This window comes from Megalopta genalis, chromosome 2 (assembly GCF_051020955.1).
Source record: "Megalopta genalis isolate 19385.01 chromosome 2, iyMegGena1_principal, whole genome shotgun sequence".
NCBI lineage: Eukaryota > Metazoa > Arthropoda > Insecta > Hymenoptera > Halictidae > Megalopta > Megalopta genalis.
Window position 1 is genome coordinate 39,414,538 of NC_135014.1, and position 25,578 is coordinate 39,440,115.

At 34.1% G+C, this 25,578-nt stretch overlaps 1 protein-coding gene across 7 annotated transcripts in view; it reads left to right on the forward strand.

Annotated features, from left to right (window-relative positions):
• Ptp10D (Protein tyrosine phosphatase 10D) overlaps positions 1–25,578 on the forward strand; it is an 80,413-nt gene extending 54,835 nt beyond the window's left edge. Inside the window, exons 9-20 of one of the 7 annotated variants that reach the window (XM_076519344.1) lie at positions 135–437; positions 1,554–1,832; positions 4,443–4,852; positions 5,660–6,037; positions 6,855–7,047; positions 7,520–7,534; positions 7,834–8,002; positions 8,073–8,325; positions 8,870–9,127; positions 9,721–10,105; positions 12,544–12,633; positions 14,416–25,578. In XM_076519344.1, the coding sequence (XP_076375459.1) occupies positions 135–437; positions 1,554–1,832; positions 4,443–4,852; positions 5,660–6,037; positions 6,855–7,047; positions 7,520–7,534; positions 7,834–8,002; positions 8,073–8,325; positions 8,870–9,127; positions 9,721–10,105; positions 12,544–12,605 (2,705 nt within the window). In that variant the 3' untranslated portion in view covers positions 12,606–12,633; positions 14,416–25,578. Of the gene's footprint in view, positions 1–134; positions 438–1,553; positions 1,833–4,442; positions 4,853–5,659; positions 6,038–6,854; positions 7,048–7,519; positions 7,535–7,833; positions 8,003–8,072; positions 8,326–8,869; positions 9,128–9,720; positions 11,903–12,543; positions 12,634–14,415 lie in introns of those variants that run through there. The other 6 variants (XM_033468683.2, XM_076519345.1, XM_076519342.1 and 3 more) reach the window with 6 other exon arrangements.

Genomic DNA, 25,578 nt, shown 5'->3' on the forward strand with positions numbered 1-25,578 from the left:
AAAGAGGCACCCTGTGTCTAGAATTTCCTCATTTTCTATTTTAGAACTTTCTCGAGCTCTGAACACTGCATAGTTTCGCATCGGATGTAGAAACGAATGCCGCGACATTTCTGAATGTTCGCGATTCATTGCAGGCCCAAATCCTGTGCTAAACATCACTCCGATCGTCGACTCGACCAACGTAACGCTGGAGTGGCCACGACCGGAAGGCAGGATCGAGACGTACGTGATAAGGTGGTGGCCTTTCGAAAATCCCGAGGACATTCGTTCGAAAAACGTCTCGGAGAGCAACGACGTGTCCAGCACGCTTTTCGACGAGAACGCTGTGCAAAGGGTCCTCGTTGGCGACCTGATGCCGGGCGTTCAATACTCTTTCACGATCTACACGTTGTCCTACGGCCTAGTCAGTGACGTCACCAATTTGACCACCAGGACAAGTATGTTCGATCATAAATCTTCTCGAGAAGTTCGTATACCACGTGTAACCACTACGTTTAACCGTACGCCTGACCATGAGTGCTAACACACGCTAAAAGTTTGAGTCATCATTGTTTTTTGTTACTAATAGTGTGTTTAGTGTGCCATTATTCAATCTTACACAGAAACTAATTCAATCTTGGCTCGTGAAACTAGTAGCTGTTTATTTGAAGCACTAATGTTCGAGAGACAGTCGATAAAAAGAGCATCGACAAACTTCTTGAACACGTTTAGCCGACTATAGCGAATCAAAAAGATTATATGGTCTATCATAATTGTAATTATTCAGACCTGTTTAACCGACAAGTCTTTTCATTCGTAAAAGTCAACAAGATTTCATAGCCTAGTTGGCAGATCCTACTGAACTATGTTCCTCATATATATATGTACTATCGTTCTATTTTTATTTTCATTCATTATCAAGCAAGCTGACGTATGAGAAACACTCTGTTTCAAGGCCCACGGCGTTGCCAATCTTTTGAATCTGTCTATGATACTTTGGAATTATATTGTGAATAAATAAAACTCTGGATACATCGAAAGGAAATTAGATTTTTTGCTGTCTGTGAAGTAAGATCATTCGGTGCATTCGTTATCATCATTTGGTTCGAGGATTCAATGTTTCATCGCGCGCGCGCGCGCGCGTATAGAGTTCATGCTCTTCGAAAATTATTTAAAAAATAGAATAGAAAATAATCAATAAATTCATGATTTCTATGTTATGCCTCTTGATTTTATACAACCAGCTGCGAAATCCTTTGTGCAAGTTATAAAGATTTCTATTACTGTGTACGCGTGACTTTGGTAGCAACAGTGTCAAACTAGAATAGAGAAGACAAATGAAAAGAAGATAACAAATCGTGTGCAAACACTGTAGAAACAGTAGTTTTTCATAAGTTTGCGATAGGTCCATATGAATATTTTGGTTCGAGATGCACTAACTGCGTTGGAGAACTTTGTTGGTGTCCTTGGGAAGATTCCATAAGGTGGGCTTATAGTTAGGGATGAGCGCGATATAAGAAAAGTTTACTTAATGAAAAGATCAAAACGCAACAAACAAGGTCTCTGAAATCCAGTGCCACTAATCCAATCGGAAGTCGTTGTGGTGGTCGATCGAGATCAACCGGACTCCTTGACCTTGAGATACACACCGACACCTATCCAGACCTCGATTTTCGATCTCTATCGATTCCGGATTAGCGACGAGAACAACACGACGAAAGAGCGACTGGTTGACGACACCGACACTAAGGTGACCTTCAACGGCCTAACACCTGGTAAACTCTACAACGTGACGGTTTGGACTGTCAGCGATAACGTGGAGAGCAGACCTTTGCTTAGGCAGGATAGACTTTGTGAGTATTACGCGCAAAAGAAAAACAACTGACGGTGATCAACCTAATTCGACATTTAGGATCGGGTCAAACTGCCACAACTTGATTGTAATAATTCCTTAATTCGATAGTTTCTTTAGTGATCAACGAAGATTATAGATTTCATGGTCCGTTTCTTTTTCGTGGCACTCCATAAACGTTATTTAACACTAGAACTCCGTGCCCTAAACGCGACTAAAATATATTGGTTTATAACAATGATAAAATTGGATTTATTATTCCTGGTACGATTTCTGTTATAAATATTGTATGCGAGAATTGAAGGGTTTATCAAAAAATTCTTCTCTCATCGAAACATTTTTATATTCTGAAAAACGTAACAGAAAAAGTCTGAAACAAGTCATTTTGCACTTTGGGTAATTCCAGTGTTAAACATTAATAAAAATTAAAGTATTGCAAGTCTTTGCTTTGACGATATCAAAACAGTACTTTGTTTGTTTCTTTAAGTATTACTACAATATAACAAATTAAACGTTTTAGTTTTCTTTAATCGAACTTTTAAATGGTTTAATTTATGCATTAATAATTTATTCATTTCAATCAGAATTCTAATCATTTTATTACGGAGTTAGAAGAAGAAAAACTATATTTGTTTAAAAAATCAATATTCTTTGCCTTTTTCATATAGAAAATATTGAAAAGATTTATTACCAACGGATTATTACTATCATGTTATTACAGTTGGCTGCAGTACTGTACAAACATACATTATGGTTCGAAAATTACCGACAGCGTTTTCTTCGGTAAAAGTTAATAATTTCATCATAAACTATTCTCCATTAAAAAAGATAAAATATTGAAATTGTTTTTGCAACAAATTTTAATTTTTATACTTTAAATTCTGAAGCATTATTTGAGATGCTTTATTTCCAAGATAAAGAAATCAAAATATTTTTTATTATTTTAAATAGTAAATAGTAAATATATTAGTGTCTATTTCATTTAACATTAATTTAAAAATTCATTAGTTATTAAAATTAATTCTTTTTTTTGTAAATTACAAAATTCACGGATTAGTTTTACACGTATTACAATAATACTTATATTAATTAAAAATCAATTCCATCTGTTTTGTGAATAATTATACATGAAGCATATAAATTTAAATTTTAATTCGACTGTTGCAGTTGATAGACGTCGAATTTTCTAATGAACTTACAAATCAGTAAAATTACGTGCACAAAAATTTTGATTAAAAAATGAATAATGCCTTATATTTTCGAACTTCAATGTATAAAATGTAGATACATTTTTATTTTGTAAATACATATTTTAATACACAAGGCACCTCCACGAATAAGTATCACATTAATTTCAGGTAATTGAAATATTGGGATTTATGTTTTATGCAGTAATTTCTCAGAAGTTTACAATCTAAAATTACCTAACTTTTATGCAAATGAATTCTGCTCGGCGATGTAATGAACAAAACGAAATTCAAAACGGTATCACACGTTATCTAATTTGTACATCGTTATTTACTCAATGTTATTCTATATCACTGCTTTTAGAAAATTTTTCGGAAAATAAAATCATAAATATGTTATAAATATTTGAAACCAATAGTTTAATTATAAACCCCATTATGGAGGGGTGTGTCAACTTAAAAAAAATCTAAAACACTATAATTTTTTTTAATTTTACGAATTTACTATGATTTTATAATTTTTTTTAAATTAATCACCAACAGCAGAATATAAGAATTAAGTATACATTGGCTATTTTAAATTTCTGAGGAAAATAGCACACTAAAAAATACCTGCTCGCATTTTCCTCAATAGAAAAGTTAGTTTCTTGAAGAAGATATAAATTCAAAAAAATCTTACAAATTATTAAAAAGTACTGTTTGTTATTTTTCTTAAGAAAATCACGCGGATTATATCTCCATCGTCCTAATTAAGGCTGCTCTTAAAAAACATTACGGTGGAATTGCGTTCGAAATATTTCCTATTTACGTCGCGAAGAATAACAAAACCACGATGTTAAATAGGAGTTAATAGGCTGATCGGCCACGCCCCTAAATAGTCTGCAATCGTCCGACGCGTATATAGAAAATGCTGCAGCTCGTTCGCTATCGGCGTGTCTTGCTGTTCGTCTTTGATCGTATGCACACGTGACTAGATCCACAATAAAAAAAAGAGTTATCCGATTAGAAACCGTTCTGCCTCTTGAGAGAATACTGCCTAGAACCAGCACGAATTGTGTGATTCACTTAACAGTATCTGCGACACAAAATTCAGCGTGTTTTGATAAAAATACGTCCATGTTTTTAAACATTCACCGCGCAATCTGATACTATTGCGGCTTCTATCGATCCCTGTTTAAGCGTACAATCGAGACGGTACGTCTACTCATGAAATCCCACTTTAGTACGTGGTATTTCTTCAAATGATGATTGCAGCTTGTAGTGTACAATATTATCTATGGTGATGTAATTAACAAATAAACGAATGAGTCGAAGAAAATAATGTTGAAAAGAATCGAAGATATGATACTATTAATTGATTCTATACAAAATTCAGCTGGCTACCGTAGAACATGATTGATGCTAAAGCTGAGACTCCGTTGCAGATCCTGAACCAATTACGTCGATCCAGGCGATAAACATCAATGACACGAAGATTACGTTGACGTGGGACATACCACGCGGACAGTACGACGGATTCGAGGTCCAATACATAAACACAGACGGGAACTACATTCAGAACATCACTTCTGTGAACCTGATCACAATCTCCGATCTGAAACCCCACAGAAACTATACTTTCACGTTGATAGTACGTTCCGGCACGGCGTCGTCTTATCTCAGAGTCTCTAATCCGCTGAGTGCTAGCTTCACCACCAGCGAGTCCTATCCCGGCAGGGTGGAGAAGTTCCATCCCACGGACATCCAGCCGAGCGACATCAGCTTCGAATGGTCCCTGCCAAGCCAAGAGCAAAATGGCATCATCCGAAAATACACCATCACCTACGGACTGGAAGTAAGACTGGCCAGATGTTACTAGCTGTTTTATGTATAGTGACTCCTGTTAATATTCTGACACTTTTCAAAACGCAATAACGTTTTTAGAACTGGACTAAACGACTTTTATTTTTTGTTAGATGATAGAGCGACCAGCCTACTTGACCATAACTAGAATGCTTTTTTTAAAATTTTGCTATTGCTTAGAATGACAGAAGAAAATAAGAAATCTCTCGTGTTTTAATCTTTTTATCTGAGCCTATCACGAAAATTTAAAAAATGTGTTTCGTAGGTCTCGGTAAGTTCTATGCATGTTAAAAATTTCACCGAAATCGTTTGACCTTGGTATGAGCTGTAAACAAATGAAGATTGCAAAAATTGCAAGTTTGTCCCGATTTTTGACACTTTCGACTAATAAGTGCGAGAAATTTGCAGTTTTTACAATCTTTTAGCGCTTGTAACTTGACTTCGCGTTAACCGATTTCGCAAATTACCGAGATCTACAAAACGCATTTTTTAAATCTTCGTTACAGGCTCAGATGAAACAGTTAAAAGGCGAGAGTCTTTCATTTTGTTTTGTCATTCCAAGTAATAGTAAAATTGTAACAAAGTAGTTTAGTCGTTGTCTACTATACTGATCCCCCTATCATCTAAAAAACAATTCAAATCGTTTATTCTAGTTTTAAAGAAGTTATTGCATTTTAAAAAGTGTCCAAATATTAATGGGAGTCACTGTAGCTGTTAAAGATCGACGATCTCCAGAGATCCCAATCACTGCAATTAAAACGATTTGCTTATCATTTTATTGATGTTGCGCTGTCAACAGGGTTCAGCGCACACTCAGATGCAGGACTTCAGACCGAACGAATACCGCGGTGTCATCAAGTCCTTGATTCCGGGTAAAACGTACACCTTTCGGATCCAAGCACAAACGAAAATCGGTTTCGGGCCCGAGGCGGTTTGGAAGCAGAAAATGCCGATCCTGGCACCACCGAAGCCGCCGACGCAGGTGGTACCAACGGAGGTCTGCAGGAGCAGCATGACGATTCAAATCCGCTTCAGGAAAAACTACTTCAGCGAGCAGAACGGCGCGGTCACGTCGTATACGATTATCGTAGCCGAGGATGACAGCAAAAACGCGTCCGGCTTGGAAATGCCTAGTTGGAGGGACGTTCAGGCCTACAGTATTTGGCCACCATACCAGGTGAGATTCCTCGTAGAACTCACCGAGAAAAAAAAGGTCCCGGGAATGTTTACAATGTTTTCGGGACAGTCATCGCAATGTTTTCATCTTCGCCGATCAAGATCAAAATCGGTCACGCGCTATGCGTCATTCGCCAGTATCGCAATAGAAATGTGAAATAATTAATGCAGCGATTACGCCGAGTGACTCGTTAACTTGCAAGATCACGGGCGTAGAACAACGAAGAAGCACATGCATTCGAGACCACGCATAAGCAATAGTTACGTTACGTGCGCTCTAGGACGCAACAGTTGGTCGTAGAACGCGCGTGTTACAAGTCAGACGCTTAGACGGTTCCGTACGCGAGCCGAATCAAAGAATTAAAATCAGATATCGAATGTCATTATTACATAATTAGAATAGAATTAGAATCAGCGTTGTAAAATTTGCTAAGAGTAGTTTCCATTTGTATTTTCTGATAATCTGAAAAACAGAATTTTCAAGTGCTCAGAACATCCGCGACAGTTTTTAATATAATTTGATTGCTTCGACTCCGTCCTGAGATTTTCTTTCTGTTTTTCTGAATATGGTCATTAAGTTGGACCATGAATATCCTGCAGGACATGGTCGAAAAAGCTGGCAAGTTATTCACACAGGTATCGGATAGTTTCTTTTTTACTTTAAAACAGGTTTACTCGCGCTTCTTGTGATTAGATTCTAGCACCGGTGTATTTCAATGATTCGAAGCCGGTGGTTTGCATTTAGATAGTCTTAGTCTCATAGAAAAATAACAAGATGCAACAGAGTCCTGATACGTTTGACTGTATCATTTGTGCAGGTGATGGAACCTTACTATCCGTTTAAAAATGGCTCCGTCGAGGATTTCACGATCGGCAGTGAGAACTGTGACAACAAAATCGGATATTGCAATGGACCACTAAAATCTGGTTCGACTTATCGAGTGAAAGTGCGTGCGTTTACCGCGCCGGACAAATTCACGGACACGAGTTACAGCTTTCCGATTCAAACAGGTGAGAACAGTCATGTAACGTTGGTTGCTGGAGAGTTTGTTCACTTGAAGTCCTGTCAACGAATATTTAACATCTGTTTCGAAAATCTTGGACCGATATATCGTTCTCTTTGGAAATTTTTAAACATATAAATTTAAAGACTGATATTTGAAAGTGATCTACCTTTACGACCGGTTATTGATCTTTCGATTACATCTTTCATCATTCATTTGTCGTTTTACAACGGTATCAATCAAGCATTCTTGACTCAAAATATGTGATTGATTTCAATCTACATTGGAATATAAACCCCTCTTTTCCTTTATAAAAGAAAAACATTGTCTTAATGTAAGTGTAATTGCAATATTATTTCATCCATTTTATAACGTGGGAGACAAGAGAATGGCGTTTTTTACTCTTGCGTACAATTACGTTGTAACTCATACAAGAATGTTGTCAAATTCGTATTATTCCGTGTACATGTCTGTCCAAGGATTGCTGCTGGCAGGTAAGTCACGTGATTGTCTCTAGACTGCGGATTTTATGCATTTATTTAAAAAATGTGCAGATGGAATACAAAACAGTGAGCAAAATGCAAGACTTTAAAAATGCTGTTACATTATTTTTAATTAAGACATATTAAGAAAGAAAACAAACTACAATTTTACTGTAATTTGTTGCAATTGAGGTAGACAATCTTTATTTCCCATAAATTTCCGCAGTCTAGTAATAACGTGTCAATACTGTAATTTAAGTAGATGATATTTATAACATTAAATTTAAACCTTACTGTACTTGTTTGCACAGATAAGGATAACACAGCCATAATAGTTGGGGTCATAGTCCCAATAGTATTCCTGTTGACCCTATTGGGTATTGGGCTGCTGGTGAGAAGACGAAGAAGCCAAGGTCGCAAAACGACCGAAACTAGAACAACCGATAATCTCTCCTTACCAGACAGCGTTATCGAGACTAGGTAAATATTAAACGTAATTGATATTTTTAAAAGAAGACCGAGAATAATTATTTCGACACCTTTTAAACAGTCGACCGATCAAAATCGAGGATTTCGCTGAGCATTACCGCACGATGTCCGCGGATTCGGATTTCCGTTTCTCAGAGGAATTCGAAGAATTGAAACACGTTGGAAGGGACCAGCCTTGCACAGCGGCGGATTTACCGTGCAACAGACCAAAGAATCGTTTTACAAACATTTTGCCCTATGATCACAGTAGATTTAAGCTCCAGCCTGTGGATGACGAAGAGGGTTCAGACTACATCAACGCCAATTACGTTCCAGTAAGTTCCACTGGTCTTTTATTTCGTGCCTTAGGCGAGCGCATTAATGTGTTATGGAAGCTGTTTGCTTTAACATGTTTTTAAAGTAGGTGAGGAAAAAGAATAAAGCAATTAGTAAGACGAATAGTTGTTACAACTATTTGCATTATTTGTGTATGTGGCTAATATCTTTATTTTACTGAAAATTTGAATGTGTTAGACTTGAGAAATCCGTTTTCATTGTTTGAAGCTAAATTAATAAAAATTCTCTAAATATAAGTAACATCTAAAACAAAAGTTTTGTATATTTTATAAAGTATGATGAAATTGTTACTCGATAAAATGATGATGTTTGTTGCATTTTGTTTATCTAGTGATTTAAATAAATTAGACATACAGAATTATGATTCCACAGAAGGAGCCTATTAATATTTCGTATACCTGATAAAATAATGAAAGGAACACCTTCAAGCTTGTTATAGTATAATTTAGCTTTCTAAATAGTAAAAAATTAAATGTTTTATAAAATTATGTTTATTATAGAAATTATTATGTTTCATGACAGGGCCATAATTCTCCAAGGGAGTTCATCGTTACTCAAGGTCCATTGCATTCGACTCGCGATGACTTCTGGAGAATGGTCTGGGAAAGCAATAGCAGAGCGATTGTGATGTTGACGAGGTGTATCGAGAAGGGTAGGGAAAAATGTGATCACTATTGGCCCACGGACACCTTGCCGGTTTATTACGGAGATATTTGCGTCACGATATTGAACGAAACACATTATCCAGACTGGAGTATAACGGAGTTTATGTTGTGCAGAGTAAGTACCATATGAAGTACAGAAACAATTAATGGTTAATTTATAATACGCTTAATGAATAGTAATATCGCATGTATAGGAATGTACAGAAGAAAATTTTGCATGGAAGTTTAATATAGTTGAATCATTAAGATTTTATTATCTTTTTACTTTTTCAATTATAATAACATGCCTAATTTATAAAATGTCAAGGTTAATTATGCAATTATGCAATCACTGTTATGCTGATTGTAGACATAAATATTCATACGTATAATTACGTATTTTATTTTTTATATGAATATAAATATTGTATGCATTAGAATAATGACAAATAGTGTTCTTTTTAAGTTGAACATTTACATTATTTCCGTTACTATTAAAGATAGAAAAAAGTTTCCGAAATGGATTTAAATACTAATGGATGGATGTAATACTAATAAATGATTCTACATCAAATTTGTAACCAATTTAGTTATAAAAGCTTCTAATAGTCATTGGACCAAATCTGGCATAGCAGATTTGGCCGACAGAGTGTAATATAAACCTGTCTATAACAATATTTTGGATTCAATGTTTCAAGATAAAAACGAAGTCATGATGTTTCTATCTAGGGGGACGTGAATAGGGTAATACAACACTTCCATTTTACAACGTGGCCGGACTTCGGTGTTCCAAGTCCACCTCAGACGCTGGCCAGATTCGTGCGAGCGTTTCGGGAAAAGGTTCGGTCCGACCAAAGACCGATAGTCGTGCACTGTAGCGCCGGTGTTGGTCGCAGCGGTACTTTCATCACGTTGGACAGAATCCTCCAGCAAATTCTGGTGTCCAAGCACGTTGACATTTTCGGGATTGTCTGGGCAATGAGGAAAGAGCGTGTCTGGATGGTCCAAACCGAGCAACAGTATATTTGTATACACCAATGTCTTCTGGCGGTCTTGGAGGGTCAAGACATGACTGGACCTCCTCGAGAGATTCATGATAATCAGGGATTCGAAGGTCAGTTTCACTTCTCGTGCTTTCTTTCTCAATTGTTTCTGCGTCATTTTGAAACAACGTTGCTTCGATTCAAGGAGTTAGATATATATCGCTAGACAAACGAATTGGCAGAATAAAATTTTGACTATGTAAACATCTGTGACTACGAAAAAAGTTAGGCTCAATGTACATTCTAATACATTATACATATAACAAAACATAGTAACATAAATAAATTCATGTCAAAAGTAGTGAAACTTGTTTCCTGACTCTTTCGTAAGAGGACTAAAGTATTGATGCATTCTAATAATAATGTTCATAAATACTTCAAAATTAAATAATTTATGTTAAAAATTTTTCAAAAATTTGACATGATTATTTCTTAAGAATTCAGTTCTTCGAATTGTTTGAATTAAAAAATGAAATTTCAGGCCTAAACATCTGCGCTTTTCTTTCTAGAAATTTTATTTTATTTTTTGAGAGACAGACTTTTTTTATTTTCGTGTTGTTAGAGTTGTGTCTAACTCTTTAAACTTCATTTTGTCTCTGTCAGACGTCTGTAAAAAAGAAAACTAATTCATATATGATTAACAGTGTACTAAGCTTGGGCTTAAACTATTTTAAACGTAACACAAAACGAGTTTTACCAATATACTTATGCATTCAACATTGTTTTGGCAATGAGTACATTACTACATACATTTGAATGTCAATGAGATGTTGAGCAAAAGAAATGTTAAAGTAAATATACGTTATTAAAAAATAACAATCAAATTACAACTTGAAATACTGTTTAATTTTAATTGAATTTTCCTTAATTAACCAAATCGTCCCATAATGAGTATTTTAGGTAGTTTACGCCCAGCAGATTATAGAACACAGTACTAATCATTTTTGTCTAATTTTAAGAACAATTTTGTTTATTCGAACATCTTTTATTTTAATGTCATCTATTTTAATTTTCCTATTCGTATTTGTAATCGTGTTCGTTATAATCTCTCTTCACGTAACAAAATTTCAGCGGATATCCGTTCTAAATAAAATCTTTCTTTTCAAATAAATATACGAACAATTTAATCACGTTTCTCTTGTATCTTTCTAAGGAGCGTATTTCCTCTTTGTTAATCACGTTGTACAGAAACTGAGGCTGTAGTGCATGAATTGGGTGGTACGATATTGTAGATAATTTCAACGAATAGAAACAAACCATTTCGAAGTGTTTACTTAATTTAAATAAATCGATACTCTGTTTGTCTAAAATTTTATGAATTATCCGTGCTGAACTAATACTGAGTAGAAATGTCAGTAACGGTTATTCTAATTAAGAAATACGAAACATGTGGTGATGGTGAGGATTAACGCTTGGACAATGGTTACTGTCTCTTTGACTTTAGTTTCCACAGTAACAAACGACTGCAGTATTCCTTCCCAATACAGTAAATTTTCTCAAATTGTCTTTCAGCTTTTAAATAAAAATTATTGTTGCCGATTATCAACAGCTATAAAAATGAGCCACAAGGCTCGAATAATCGTACCTCCTCTTCCCAAATTGTCCACTTTTTTTTAAAAAAAGCTGAGGGACAATTGGAAAGAATTTACTGTATTTACAGCGAATTATTATCTAAGCGAATTATTATCTAACAGGTTCAACTTATAGTCGTAGTTATTGTATGTGTGCAACAACATGAAAAATGTAACATTTATTTATCGTAACACCAAAGAATTTATTAAAAAAATAATCAGTTAATTTCTATTAAAGTTATCACAAATAAGGAAGATGTAATTTGGTTTATTTAATTAAAAAGCATTTTAAATGTACATTCGGATTCAATTCTTTTTCTCCTAACAAGAAGTTTGCTATTAATTTCCAAAGAGTATGAGATTCACAGAGCAGGATTATAGGAAGAGAATACTGTAGACAACACTAAAATTACTTCTAAACCTATTGTCACTTATGGAAATATCAAAACCAAAAGTGATACTATAGAGAGAAAAAATTTGATCTTATCAATAATATTCACTTGCTTAAAATTAGTTTTAATTAAACTGCGTATCATTATGCAAATTCCCATTTTCATACATCATTTTATAAGAATCAGAATTGAAAGAAATGGTGTTAGTTAGCTAGAAAATAGCTGATTAAAAATAAAGCAAAAATACTATTAATTCTTGTTAATTTATATATATATTCTTACATTTTGGAATCCTGCACTTGCTATAAATGTATAAAGAATCGCAGTTTAGTTGCAATAATAGTTTCCTGAACTTCTGTAGTCAAATCGACTGATTTGAAGGCAAATAGGCATAGAAATTTTGTTTTAAATGGCCCAAAAAACAGAGCAAACGGTGATTCTTGGTTTAGTATTCCATTGAAAAAGTGTGTCTACTAAATTATTGCACATCCACGCGTATACGAAATCACTTCCCTTTTTGCAACCTTGTACTCCCTTTGAATCCAGGCAAGAATCGAAGCTCGGTCGAAAACACAAAGAGTCCTGCTGAGGATGAGAAGGAAAGGTGACCTTCGAACTGTGAATCCTGTGGCGATGGTAATTTCTATCCTCGCTTTTTTCTGTAACGCATGAGGCATGTAACAACGTAACAATGATCGAAGCACGGCAGCACGAAACCAGTGACTTTCAGTTATTTTTTTTATTATACCCGTGAATATGTTAATTTTTCAACAGGAATTGTATATTCATAATGTGACAAACATTTCAATGATTAAATATTCGATGAATTTATGAAAATATATCTCTTGTATCAAGTAATTGTATTAAGTAATTAGTAAATTTAAAATAGATACTCTGAGATGAAAGCTTTATTAGAATACATTCAAATGTGAAAGTAATATCTGAACTAATAAGAATGTGACGTATATGTGTATCCAATATTTATTGTACATATTCATTTAGCATTTCGTTTAAAATTAATCTTATACGATTATAGTTACTAATTATATTTAATATCTAATCAAGTTTAATCAAATATCTTGTATTTTTAGAAATAATTATATTAATACACTGATACACCATGGCATTAATGATTCGAAAATTAAAATTCGTTCTTTGACGAATATTTTGTCAATGATGTTTGTAAAAATTTAAAAAAGTTTTGTTCGAAAATTTCATATAATAGTACGTATCTTGTGCCTATAACAAAAACATTTAGATCTGTGCTAATTACGATTACTTCTCTGGTAAAAATTAAGGAAACTCTATGTTTACTAACACTGCATAATTACGATACTAACATCGATTGCTTACTGTCGTTTTAGATAAAGCTTCTCGCTACTACTAACTTTATAATCACGAGAAATACCTGTTGTGTTATATTTACATGTTTGCGTTAAATCAAATAGCATGATTTTAATTTTATGTATATCCTCCTTCGGTTATGTCACACTTATGACCAAGTTTAAGTTTGAAAACCAGGTGAGCCATTTATTTTATTTACAAACAAGTGCAGAAGATCTATAATGAACAACAGAATATTTTATTTGTTACTGTACTTTCACCAAGTTTTTATCAATAGATTCGTATAATTTTTCTCTAATAATAACTTAAATATTCTTAACATAAATTCATTTTAATAACGTAACCACGGTTTAAGTAAAAATAGGTGGTGTATTTACATAAAGATAAGAAAAATTAAATTATATTAAAAAGTTCCTAGAGTATTTTAAAGTTGATCATAGAATAGTAATATTTTTTAAATTAATTTCCTATCATTTAATATAGGTAGAGTATTTTACCATTTACTTTCTTCTACATGAATTGATTCCGAATAATCAATAATTGTTAAAAAATGACATTCGTTTGTGAACTTATTTTCTGTAAAAAAATTTTATTAGCTCGCTTATGTGGGTTTTATAAAAATTTACTGAGAAATAAAATGATAATATACCTAATTCAGATCTGTAATATTATATAAAAGTACATAATGAGATAGCAATTTTTAATATATAAATATAAATTTTGTATAATTCAGAGTTCAAGCGTGCCTTAAATATTTATTATCTGAATGATAATTCATTTTACATGATTCTAATGTATTCTAGTCTTGATATTATAACTTCAATTGCTGTCACTCAAAATAGTCGATAACATTAGTTGTGTGTAATGTTTAGCAGGAAAAAATAGATTCGGAAATTATATAATTAACCATAAACTTTGCTGTATATTCTTTTTCAAAACCATATATCCAATGCAAAAATGCGAAAACTTGGTTTACGATCTAAAAGTTGGTCAGAGTAAATGCACCTAACCGTGGTGGTGTATACATTTCAGTTTTCAACTGAAGTTCTAACAGTTCCTTCTATGTCTTTGCAGATGATGAAGGAATAGCGGAATCAGGCATGTGATCTTCGAGTCTCTCGTTGTGTTCAGGGATCAACGATGATAAAGACCTTTAAGAGGTACTTTGGTAAAGGTGGCGAGAGACAGCGAAAATAGTATTACAGTGATATTATGAGTGATATCTCGGACGACGTAGAATCATTCGTGAAAGTGTTCGATGTTGAATGAACAAAATGTTGTTGAAACCAACCCACGCATCTAAGTGATACACAGTTTTAATTTCGTGAAGTTCGAAGCTAGAGTGATGAAAATAGCCTAAGCGAAACAGGAGACGAGGAAGTGGCCGAATACTCGTGTAATGTCTCGTATAATCATCGGAAACAGTGTTCAACAGATGATACAGTTCTTGACAATAATTATTTATTTCTCTCGACGCTTTGCCATGAAAATGTCACGCGAATCCGAGGAAACGATCATCGTTCTACCCGACGAACCTCTCGGTTTCCATTTCCGAGGAATGTCGCAGTCAAATAGTAGCGAGAAGGTTTATTCCTATCTTTTCTACGATAGCTAGATTCAATTAAACGATCTGATCGTGCGCGACAAATGTGTTTAGGACAAATTTCCTGAAAAACCGAGCGACGATTACAGATGAAATCGAACAAAACGTAAAGAACAATGATCAAATTTTTCGTATAAAAAGAAAGAAGAAGGAAGAGAATAAAGAAGTCACGATCAAAATGAAGAACTGTTTACCCTGACGGACGCCAACGATGACTTTCGTATTTTTTTGACGATTATTTACATATCGAAGAAACGTGGACGACGTTTTCAAACGAAGGTGGCAGAGTGTGAACAGAAGGACCTGGGGGTCCGGAATGGTTCGTCACTATTTTGTAAATACGAATATCGACCACTGTCGACCATTTTCAGCGAACTAGACGGCTTCAAATGTGTTGAACGAATCCGGAACACGTCGATTTCAATGTTTCCACGATTGAAGCTCGCGTTTAGGCGTCCATCGTGATATAGATAACTCAAAGTTGCATATCTTAAGGAATGTAACAGTGGGTTGCCACGGTTCGATCGAGAGAATTCGGTACGCGACGAAGTAACGCAATGATAACTATGACATTTAGCAGGTTTTACGAAACAGATGCTGATGAAATAAAACTGGCATCATTCGTCATGAAATCATGACACGAAATAATCTTTATAAATTATTGAAGTCAACTGTGAATTGCAGATTGTCTTAAATCAAATAATACGCTAAAGTTCAATGGCAGATTTCGTTATTATGTTTATTAAAATACCCGTTTAATGGAATATTCAATATCTAAGTTAGTTATGACTAAAATTTGCCTCATGTATTATGGTAACATGCGTAAACATATTCTTTTTGCTTATTCCTACGTCATAACTAGATCGTGGATATTTATGCACAATAAAAAATTTCCAAGTTAATTGTATGAAACATGAATTAGATGAATATGTCTTTTCTTTGTAAATAGTGTAGCAATATCTTTAAATTCTTCTAATGCCTTGATATTGTATTTAGCTTATTCATTTCTGTTACAAATGCATAAAATTCGCAGTCTAGTAATAACTAAACGTAGGATTATTGATCGTTTAAGGTTTAAAATTTATTTGCTCTTATAAGGTTTTAATTTTATTTCATGTATATTTACAAATATGACGTCTACCATTTTGTAGAAGAGCAGTACTTATGACAAATTCAGAGACAGAAATTAATTATTTGAAATGATAACATTTCCTTTTCTTTTCACATTGCATTTCCTAGTATTTTGATCGTGCCTTCGAAATTTTAAACATCTGTTATATTAGGTACCTAACTTTATAAGGAGGTATTTTTATAAACAAAATATTCAGATCTTTCCAATATTCGAAATCTCAATTATGTCTGTAAAAGTTCAAACAAAATATGGAACAATACATTACAAAATAATAATGTATTTCACGTAACGTTATAGTTATAATTATTTCATTTAATTGAAATCTGCTTTGTTCTACGAAAGAGACTAAAATTTATTGTTTCTTTCTAAAATAAACGTTAAAACATTGCCAGCTTCAGAAGCAGGAAAAGAATTTGATTGAAGGCACACGAAAAGGGTAAATATAAAGAAACACTAATGCCGTGTCATTATTATAATGAGGATCTTTATGCAATATAAAAATTTTATGCACCACTTACAACATGCAGGAGAGAGCTGCATAGAACTTTCTTTCTTTCTGTAATGATTTTGATAGTTCGATAATAACGTATTGGTATTCTTAAATCATTTTTATCTTCTTACTGTTTAAAATTTTACGTAGTCAATTTTGGAATTGATGCATAAAATCCATAGTCCAGTCATTACTAGGCTTATGCAAAATAAAAAGCAACTTCATTAATCGCAACAAACATGAGTCAAATAGAAATATTTTTTCACTTTAATAATTTCAGTGAGTTGAAAATAATACATATGTTCCTAGATGCCAAAACCCTGATCTAAATTCTTTAAATATTTTCGTTGTTTTAAATTTTGTCTGCCCACTTTTGTTATAAATGCATAAAATCCGCGGGGTAATCTCAAAAAATATTTTTACTATATATTCATATATCCTTTTCTATTTCTACTCAAGAATGTACTGGCAATGTTTTTGATCTTGCAATTCACGATAGTCAACATTGGCATAGTCCCTTTCTTTCAAACAACTTTCAGATGAAATTCGGTGGGAAACAGTTATCGTTGCGAATCGAATCGTCCTCGCAAGTGGCAACCATCCGTCCAAGGGCTGTAGTAGACACTTCATTTAATAAAACATTACCTAGGATGAGGAAAAAAGAGAAGGAAGAAGAGACGGAAGGCTTTCGTCAAACCCTCCCTTTTCACGATAGGAGAATCATGACAGTGGGAACAAGAAACTCGCATCTTCGTAGAAGCCATATCACTTTTCACAAGAATCATTCGACGATCCGTATTATACGTATTTACTTATCTACATTCTGATCGAAATGACGATTGCTAAGCTGTTGAGGGCATTGATTCGTATGGATCGTTCGCTTGTCGCGATCGTCGACAGCACTCGGCATTTGATTGCTTAAACTATGTATAGCTAGCGAATTGAAAATATTAAATTTTATTTTATTTAATTTGTCGTTTAATGAACTGCAAAGGACTAACGTTTGGAACACTGAACGTGTCCAGCAGTTAATCAACAGTTAATCCATCCCTGTTTCTTTTAAACCAAATTCTACTTTTACCATGAATTATCTTTAAGTAATGAACTTTTACAAACGTACATTTTATTGCAAAGTATTAAATAAATTGTTCTTGTTATACATGATGTTATAAATATTATAATTCTGTAAAATATTTTACATCCTACATACAAAGTTATTTTCTCCTTCGTAAAGGAAAGATTCTGTAACAAATGCTAAGAAATTTTAAACGATAACTTTGCAGTATATTTCAGCACGATATTATTTCTGAAAATGCTACTTCAACAAATTTTAATTATCTCTTTACATGAAGCTGTAAATCTGTATAATAAAACTATTAATTGCAGTTTGCATTGACATTAGAGCATTTATCATGTTTTAATAAAAGCATTTTTACGTAATAGATGTGTTTCCCTTTGACAAGACACGTGTATTTAAAACCGTTATTATGAAATAGATAATGAAATTGAATTCCATATAATTTCGAATGCTAACACAGGTTACTAATTTATGAAAACTTTAAACCAGTTTCAGGTAGCTTGTATGTTAAATGATAACAAAGCTTGTCACATAAACAGCCCTCTTCGATTTAAGTTCTGAATTTGGAAACATCCTACTAATTTCATGTTTTTGTCAATCTTGAATTAAAGAGTCGGCGAGAATATTTTTCATGAAAATAAGTCTAACATCGACATCGCTTTGACAAGTTCTTCAAGTGTAATCGAAACTTGGCCTAATGCGTTCACGTTTAATCGTACCGTTTCATTACCCTGTTTATCCTCATTTTCATTAGAATCATCTCGAGTCGATGTTGATCAAACTTTTGTAATAAATATACTGCAGAGAATTTGTATATCGCGAACGATAGAGCTGACTAGAGAATTGAAGGAAATCATCGACAAGCGATGCAATCGAACGTACCAGAGAATCCGATCGTCAGTTCCGGTACTTAGTGTCAGGTTTTCTCGATACAAGAACGCGTACTTAATTTTATAATTACGAAGAAAAGTAAAATTTCAAGTGTTTAAGAATGACCAGGGAAACCGATCAATCTCAGCAGGGTCATACGAATTCTCTCCATCGGGTTTCCTGGGGGAAACAGAGGAAGCCCCTATACGAGGCATTGAAATTCAACCATACACTGTATTTTTGGAAGAATGTTTGTATATCGCTTAAATACATGTAACGAGTCTGCAGATTTTTCAATGTTCCGCATGTATCGCGACAACTCTATCGTATTTGTATTAGAGTCAAGAACGTCTAATGCCTTTGTCGATCGGTTTGTGTTCGATGCTACTGCATAGTTGGTCCGCCTAAATTATTCGAACTCCGTAACATTATCATCACGCACGACGATCATTCGTAGGATTTTCAATATGAACATTCGTTCCATATAAGCACTGTTCAATTTTAATTGTCTGATTGTATGGCAACGATAATGGAAAGTGAAACTTTTGACGATATCCAGACGAAGACATACCTTCTTTACGTTAAGGGGTTGCATATTTTTCAACGATCCAAAAGTAAGAAAAATTGAACATCTTTTTATGTATCGAGTCATTTACGATATGAATATGTAAAATTGATTAAATGCTAGTTGAGTAATATTTGTTGAAAATTTGAGCCAAATATCTGAGAATAGAGAGAGATATGGCAGTTACTTTTTCAAAGAGATCTAAAAGTATTAATAGATGAAGAATAGATTCTTTTTATTTTTACAAAGTTATGAAACCCTTTAACCGTTCTGATTTGCTCAGGTATACACATATCATCTGATTCTTGTCTCACAAACTTTTTTGAGGCTCGAAATCGCTTCGATCTTTCATCTAATGTCCAATGTTTGATACGATCAATTGTACTTTTATGTTTTCCAGTTTGAATGAATTTTAAATAATAATTATAATAGACAGCTGTTTCGCTGAAGTAAAATTGCCGAAAATCTCTGTTATATTCAAATACAGAATGACTCGTCTGCGTGGCTTTCAATTTAACGCGGTACCAAAGACGATTTGGTTGAAAACAGTGGCGGATCGTTATGTGTCGGAGATACAAGATAAGAAATGGTATGTGTCTGATATTGTTGTCAATAAATATTTTTATAACGCTTCGCGGTAATTCGTATCGATGACATGCTCGCTAGGGGAATTGCCAATCGACTGCCAAACGCAATAGAGTATTATAGAAAAATAAGCTTCGTGTAATGATATTCAAGAATTTTCCTCTTATAACCAGTTTAATGCTATCGACAAATATTTTAGAAGTTTCTAGATGTAGTTGATAATTTTAGGGAAACAAAAAGTGGTATCGAGCACCAACGATCGATAAAAAAATTGACTGAACAATTGCAGTTTCCAATTCATCGAATTCCTTTGCTATATACTATGCTATACATATATACGCAATGTAATCTTCAATGTATTATTGATGTGTTTCGCGTAACAAATAATTAATGACGGAAACATTGTTTGGCTACTCTCGGGACGGCAGTGAACGATTCCAAACTCATTGATACATACCATTCCATTGACACATATCAATTTTAATACTTATTTAATAGTTAGATAGAACTTGTAAGTGGTAACACACCGATTGATTTAATTCAAGCAACTGATACAGTGTACAATTAAAATTAGTTAACACTTGTAGAACTAACTATTACAACTCACACGTTTTGGACGAACGTTCTGATACATTTCAAGTCGCTTAGAACTATCTTTCATTCTGGAATTAAAATAACACGCAATAATTTTTAGTAGCAACGATTAGTTTTTGTTATGTAGTTATCAGTTTTTGTGTTTCCTGTATTTTATTAAGTGAGATATAGTTTCTTGCCAAAATTTTACATAGAGAATTTTCATATTAACAGAGTTTTGAACTTTAAGTAGCAGCATTCATAAAACTAGTTGGTATCTTATTAAGCAGAGTGTTGTGTCGATAAAAAGGGATATATAAATATATTAAAGATAAATCAAGTAGGCATGGAACCAGTACAGTATATACCGTTCTAGTTTAATTAATACAAATGGGAGATATAACAAGAAGTTACTAATTTATTTTGTCTGTCTCATTTTGAAGATTTCTATATGCTAGAAGTATATCAAAATCTGCGCGGATCAATCAAAAGTTGCAATTGTGGATTGTACATACACATCTATGTACTCATATTGGTATTTCGTTTTCAGCTTTATTTACAACGACGTTTCTTTCATATGCTCTTTGCAGAACCAGTAGGAACCGGTATTTTAATTATTCTTACGCAACATTTTTCCATGGTTCAATCTGGACTCTCATTTGCGTAGAACTCTTGCCGGTGTTCGTCATCGAGTTACTGTGCGCAACGACATCTTCTAATTGATATGTATCAGTATTTATGAATATGTGATTGGATTGGTTCCACTGCTGCGAATAATCGCATCATTACGAGATAAGTCAAATTTACCTAAGGGGAAATGAACATTACCTTTCTTTCCTTCTTCAGAAAGTAAAAAGCGGAAAAAATCCATCGAGTATTGAATTATTCATGATCGAAAATCATCTGCTATTTAACACTTTGACGGCGGAGCTCGGGTTCATTCAGACCCAGGCTATAAATATTATTTGACTATCTACTTTCCAATAATATTCATTGAAATGTTTGTATGTATTCAAAATATATAGAAAGACTAATCTGCTATATATTATAGTTTCGTCGAATAGATCCGCCGTTTGAGTGTTCAAGAAAATTTCGAGGATGTGTTTATCTCAGTAGAAAGGCACAATGAACTTTGTCCGATTATAGGAACTAACAAAATGCTTTCTGAACATTTTCAAACGATTCGTAGACACATTTTATCAAGCATTAACCCTTTGCACTCGGATGTCCCCTCTCAGAGGATATAACATGACTGCTATTAATTATGGCACTAAGATACAAAATTATTTCACAAAAGTATGGATACATCTTTGTACCAAATTTTATTTAAATAGGGCAACCATTTTCAACGTTATATAATTTTATATTTAATTTGATACGCACTGGGGTGAACTGTCTAATTAATGAACACTTAAGCTATGTATTATTTTAAATGATTTTGTTTTATTCAAACCCCTGAATGATATTATCTACTTAGTACTAAGTTATCCTTCAACACAGTTCTGGAGACTTTTGAAAGTATGTTATGTTGGTGTATAATATTGGGTTGTTCGGAATTTAATTTCGTTCTTTCACGAGGAGATGAAAGAAAATGAAATTTTAATTAGAGTAATTTAATGACGCATTGTTCTGTAACTTTTTGAGATTTTTCTAGTAGCTTTGAAATCTTCTACTCGCAAAATACAAAATCAAATACTGTCTTACAAAACGGATTTACTTTCCTAACAACCCAATAAAATCAATAGTATCATTACATTACAAATGGATTCATTATTTTTGAATCGCTGGTAGTTGAGAAAATTGTCCGAGTGCAAAGGATTGTAAGTACTTAATTTGGAACCGACTAAATTGTTTTCCACAGGGCGACGGAGGGCACGCAACTTTTCGCGACTTGATCGTCCGGTGTGGAAGACGCACACGTGAATACCCTAATTACATTTCAGTGACTAATCGGATAACGAGTTTGCGAGAACATACAATTTACTCGAATGGCTGTGAATAAATTACGACGAGTTTTTCACTATTATCGAATCCTCAATGATCATTTTTTTCGAGCATCATTCAACAGGAAATTCCATCGACGAGTTGCGTCGCGTTCTCATGTTTAGTTATTTCCGGTGAGACCGACTCCTGTGATCTCCAAGTTCTACTACTGATATAGTTACGCTAGATGCTCTAGTGAAACTTTCGTACTATCGGCGATAGTTCGTATCGTGTGTGCGATACCTACTACAGTAATACTACCGTAGTAGTATCACGCTTACCAAAATATAATGTAAAAAACGTATTGCTGATGTTTCACTAGCACTTCTCGCGAGGTCTCGTGTAAGTGAACCTTTAGCGTCACAAAAATGTTGTGATGGGGTAACCGTAGTCGGTCCCCCTCTCCTTTTTACATCGTCGATGGCAGAGACGTATTATTCACAAAGCCTTTTAGAAACAATCAGGATGGTTCTCCGTGGGCCATATGGCAAGCGTGGCTTTGAACGGGTCACACAAATCGACGAGTCGCGTAGCTGACGAATGAGTGACCATCCTGAAGGCGTTTAGAACAATTCCGCTGAAACTATCAGGACGTTCATAATGTTGCACACAAGTAATTGAAATTAGTAAATTAATTCATCGATGTAATCAGAAATGTGAGTATTTTACGGACTGGCATCGTACGGTTTTCGTTGTTAAAGCTTTCGAGGACAAGCAGTGTTCTTTTGGACAATGTTTTCTAACATTTCGTTCGACTTCAATCCATGACACGTGACAGTGTTGGCTTATCGGTATCGTTAGCGGAACATTAGGGTAATTTTCCCCCCAAAAATTGTGAATTGCATACGAAAGCGTCGACAATGAAAACCGTATCCTCAATTAAAGTGTACTTCTATAATTACTATGTAATCGTAACTGCGAAATGGCATGAGAATCAGTGAAAAATCATACACTTATGAGAGCAATTTGAACATGGAAGGACACTATGTAAGTTTCGTAATGCGAGCTGATCAAGTATTTTCGTTTGTAAAACGGTCGATTTTCGTAATAATCAATCAATCAAATGTTTGTCATCTTTTTCAGTTCAAGGTTGGACACGGTATCATGTTTGTCTGTTATTAAGGAAATTGGTCACGACAACACGAGATACGAGCGTTGTGTTTTTCGTTAGTATAATTAATACGTTACTCTGTGATAGATCACTGTTCCCGAACGGTGATACGAAATTTAATGAAACGCGACGTTTATGAAGTCCTTGGTATATGTGAACGATCAATTAATTTCCATCGCTAAACGGTTCGTGCCAATTGTTTTTAGTCGATTAATTGAATACAAGTAAGCAATGCCAGGATAAGGATATTGTTGTATCGATATCTCGCAATGTTGTACATATTACGACACATAGGATAGAAAGATTTGTACGTTTATATTTTTTAAACGCGATGCGCCCAAGTTATTGACGTTCACTTGCGCGAAGCGTGCTTCATAACGAATGACTACGATTGACACGAATGAGCAAGGGACACATGAGCCCGATGGTAACAAAATGAAATCCGCTACAAACATAGTCGATTTTAAACGATTTATAAGATACAGAATATTGAAATTACCATTGACATGTTTGTTCACATTTTAAGATAGAACAATACAATTTTTGTGAACAATTTTGTTGAATAATTATTTTTATCATTTTGTTTTCTGGAATATATTATTTTTAACGGCTGCTACGAGCTAGGTTGTTAGATACAGCCGTTCACTGAAATATTCAGACAACTTTTAAAACGGAGCAATATTTTCAAAATCTGTTTTTCTACCGTCTTTTAACTCTTTTTAATCGAAATTTAGAACGATTATGATTAAATAATTAAGTTAAGAAACACATTTTTCTTATATTTGTTGTCATTCCGAATAGGAAAATCTCTTTAACTTTATTTGTTCATTTGTTTTTTCTTCATTTACTTTTGAAGATACTGCTCGTGCAAAAAGTGTATCACTGTGCAGTGCAACAGTTTTATTCAATACCATGGTACATTACAAAGACGTAGATGTAATTTGAGCTTGCTTTTCAGATTTCGACCTAATTTGCATTTCTACAGAACACATTCAAAATAAAGACATTCTCAGGGAGAACAAAATTGAATGAGACTTAAGACTCAAAGCTCCATTGTTATGCCCTTGCTGTACCATTTTCTTCTCAATTACAATCATTAGAACATTTTCGATTGTAATAATTTAATATAAAGTCGCGCTATAATACAATACTTTTAAGCTTATTATATGAAAGGATATAATATATAATCAATATAAAAATACAAAAGAAAGTATAAATTTATTTATAGAAATGTTCTAAGCTCTTGAATGAGGTGATTCCTGAGGTGATTTAAAATAACTTTTTCCTTGATGAAAATGTTCTTCGTGGCTTTGTTAACGAAACGAGTTATTAACGAAGAACACGGGCCCATCAGAGAGCGAGCATAGCTATCGCTCCGCTCTCGCTGCCATTGCCGCGTCGCGCTCGCTATTCGTCCACTGTACTCGCTTGCTGATTGGTGCGTGTTTTTCGTCAATAACTCCTTAACAAAGCCGCGGAGAATATTTTCGCCAAGGAAAAGATGTCTTCAAATGATCTCATGAATCGTATTTTTCTACTACATTTTCATTATATGCTATATATTTTTGTTATTAAAAATCTCGATCAGGAATCAGACTCGCCAAAGTATGGCAAGGGATTAACAGTGGTAAATTGTAGTAGATTTTGAGAATTTTATTCGTGCCACTATGTATTGTTTCGTTGAGCACGCTTCGCCGTAATTCTGCGAAAGGCAGTGATGTTGGGATTTGCATGCGCAAAGAAATCGCATAGAAGACGTAAATTAAGTCTACATTTTCGTTTGTAAATACAAACTTTTATACCAGCTGCGAGGACGGCCGACCGCGGGATGGTTTCGCGAATTTAAAAGTCCCTGTAATCGTTCGCTGTAATTCGAGAAACCATCCGCCCTATACTTGTAACAATATTATGAGGTATACTGATGTATGGTAACAACCATGATATAGCGAGGTCCTGAAATAAAGGATAGAACATCGATTAACGTTCATAATACATTAATGCATAACTTTGCACGGCCTTGGCCGAGATTTACGGTCCCTGTTCCCTTATGTTTCTTTTTTCGTCATAGTCCACGTTTAGTTTAACGTTCCGTCGATCTTACGATCATGTTATATCGTGGCTGGTACTATATCTGAAGAATTGTACAGCGTGCAATGCACGGAGGGACACGGGTTGTCTCCTAAAATAAAAAAAAAGGAAAAGAAAATAAAATATACATGCATAATAAAAACGGTTCTTCCAAGAAAA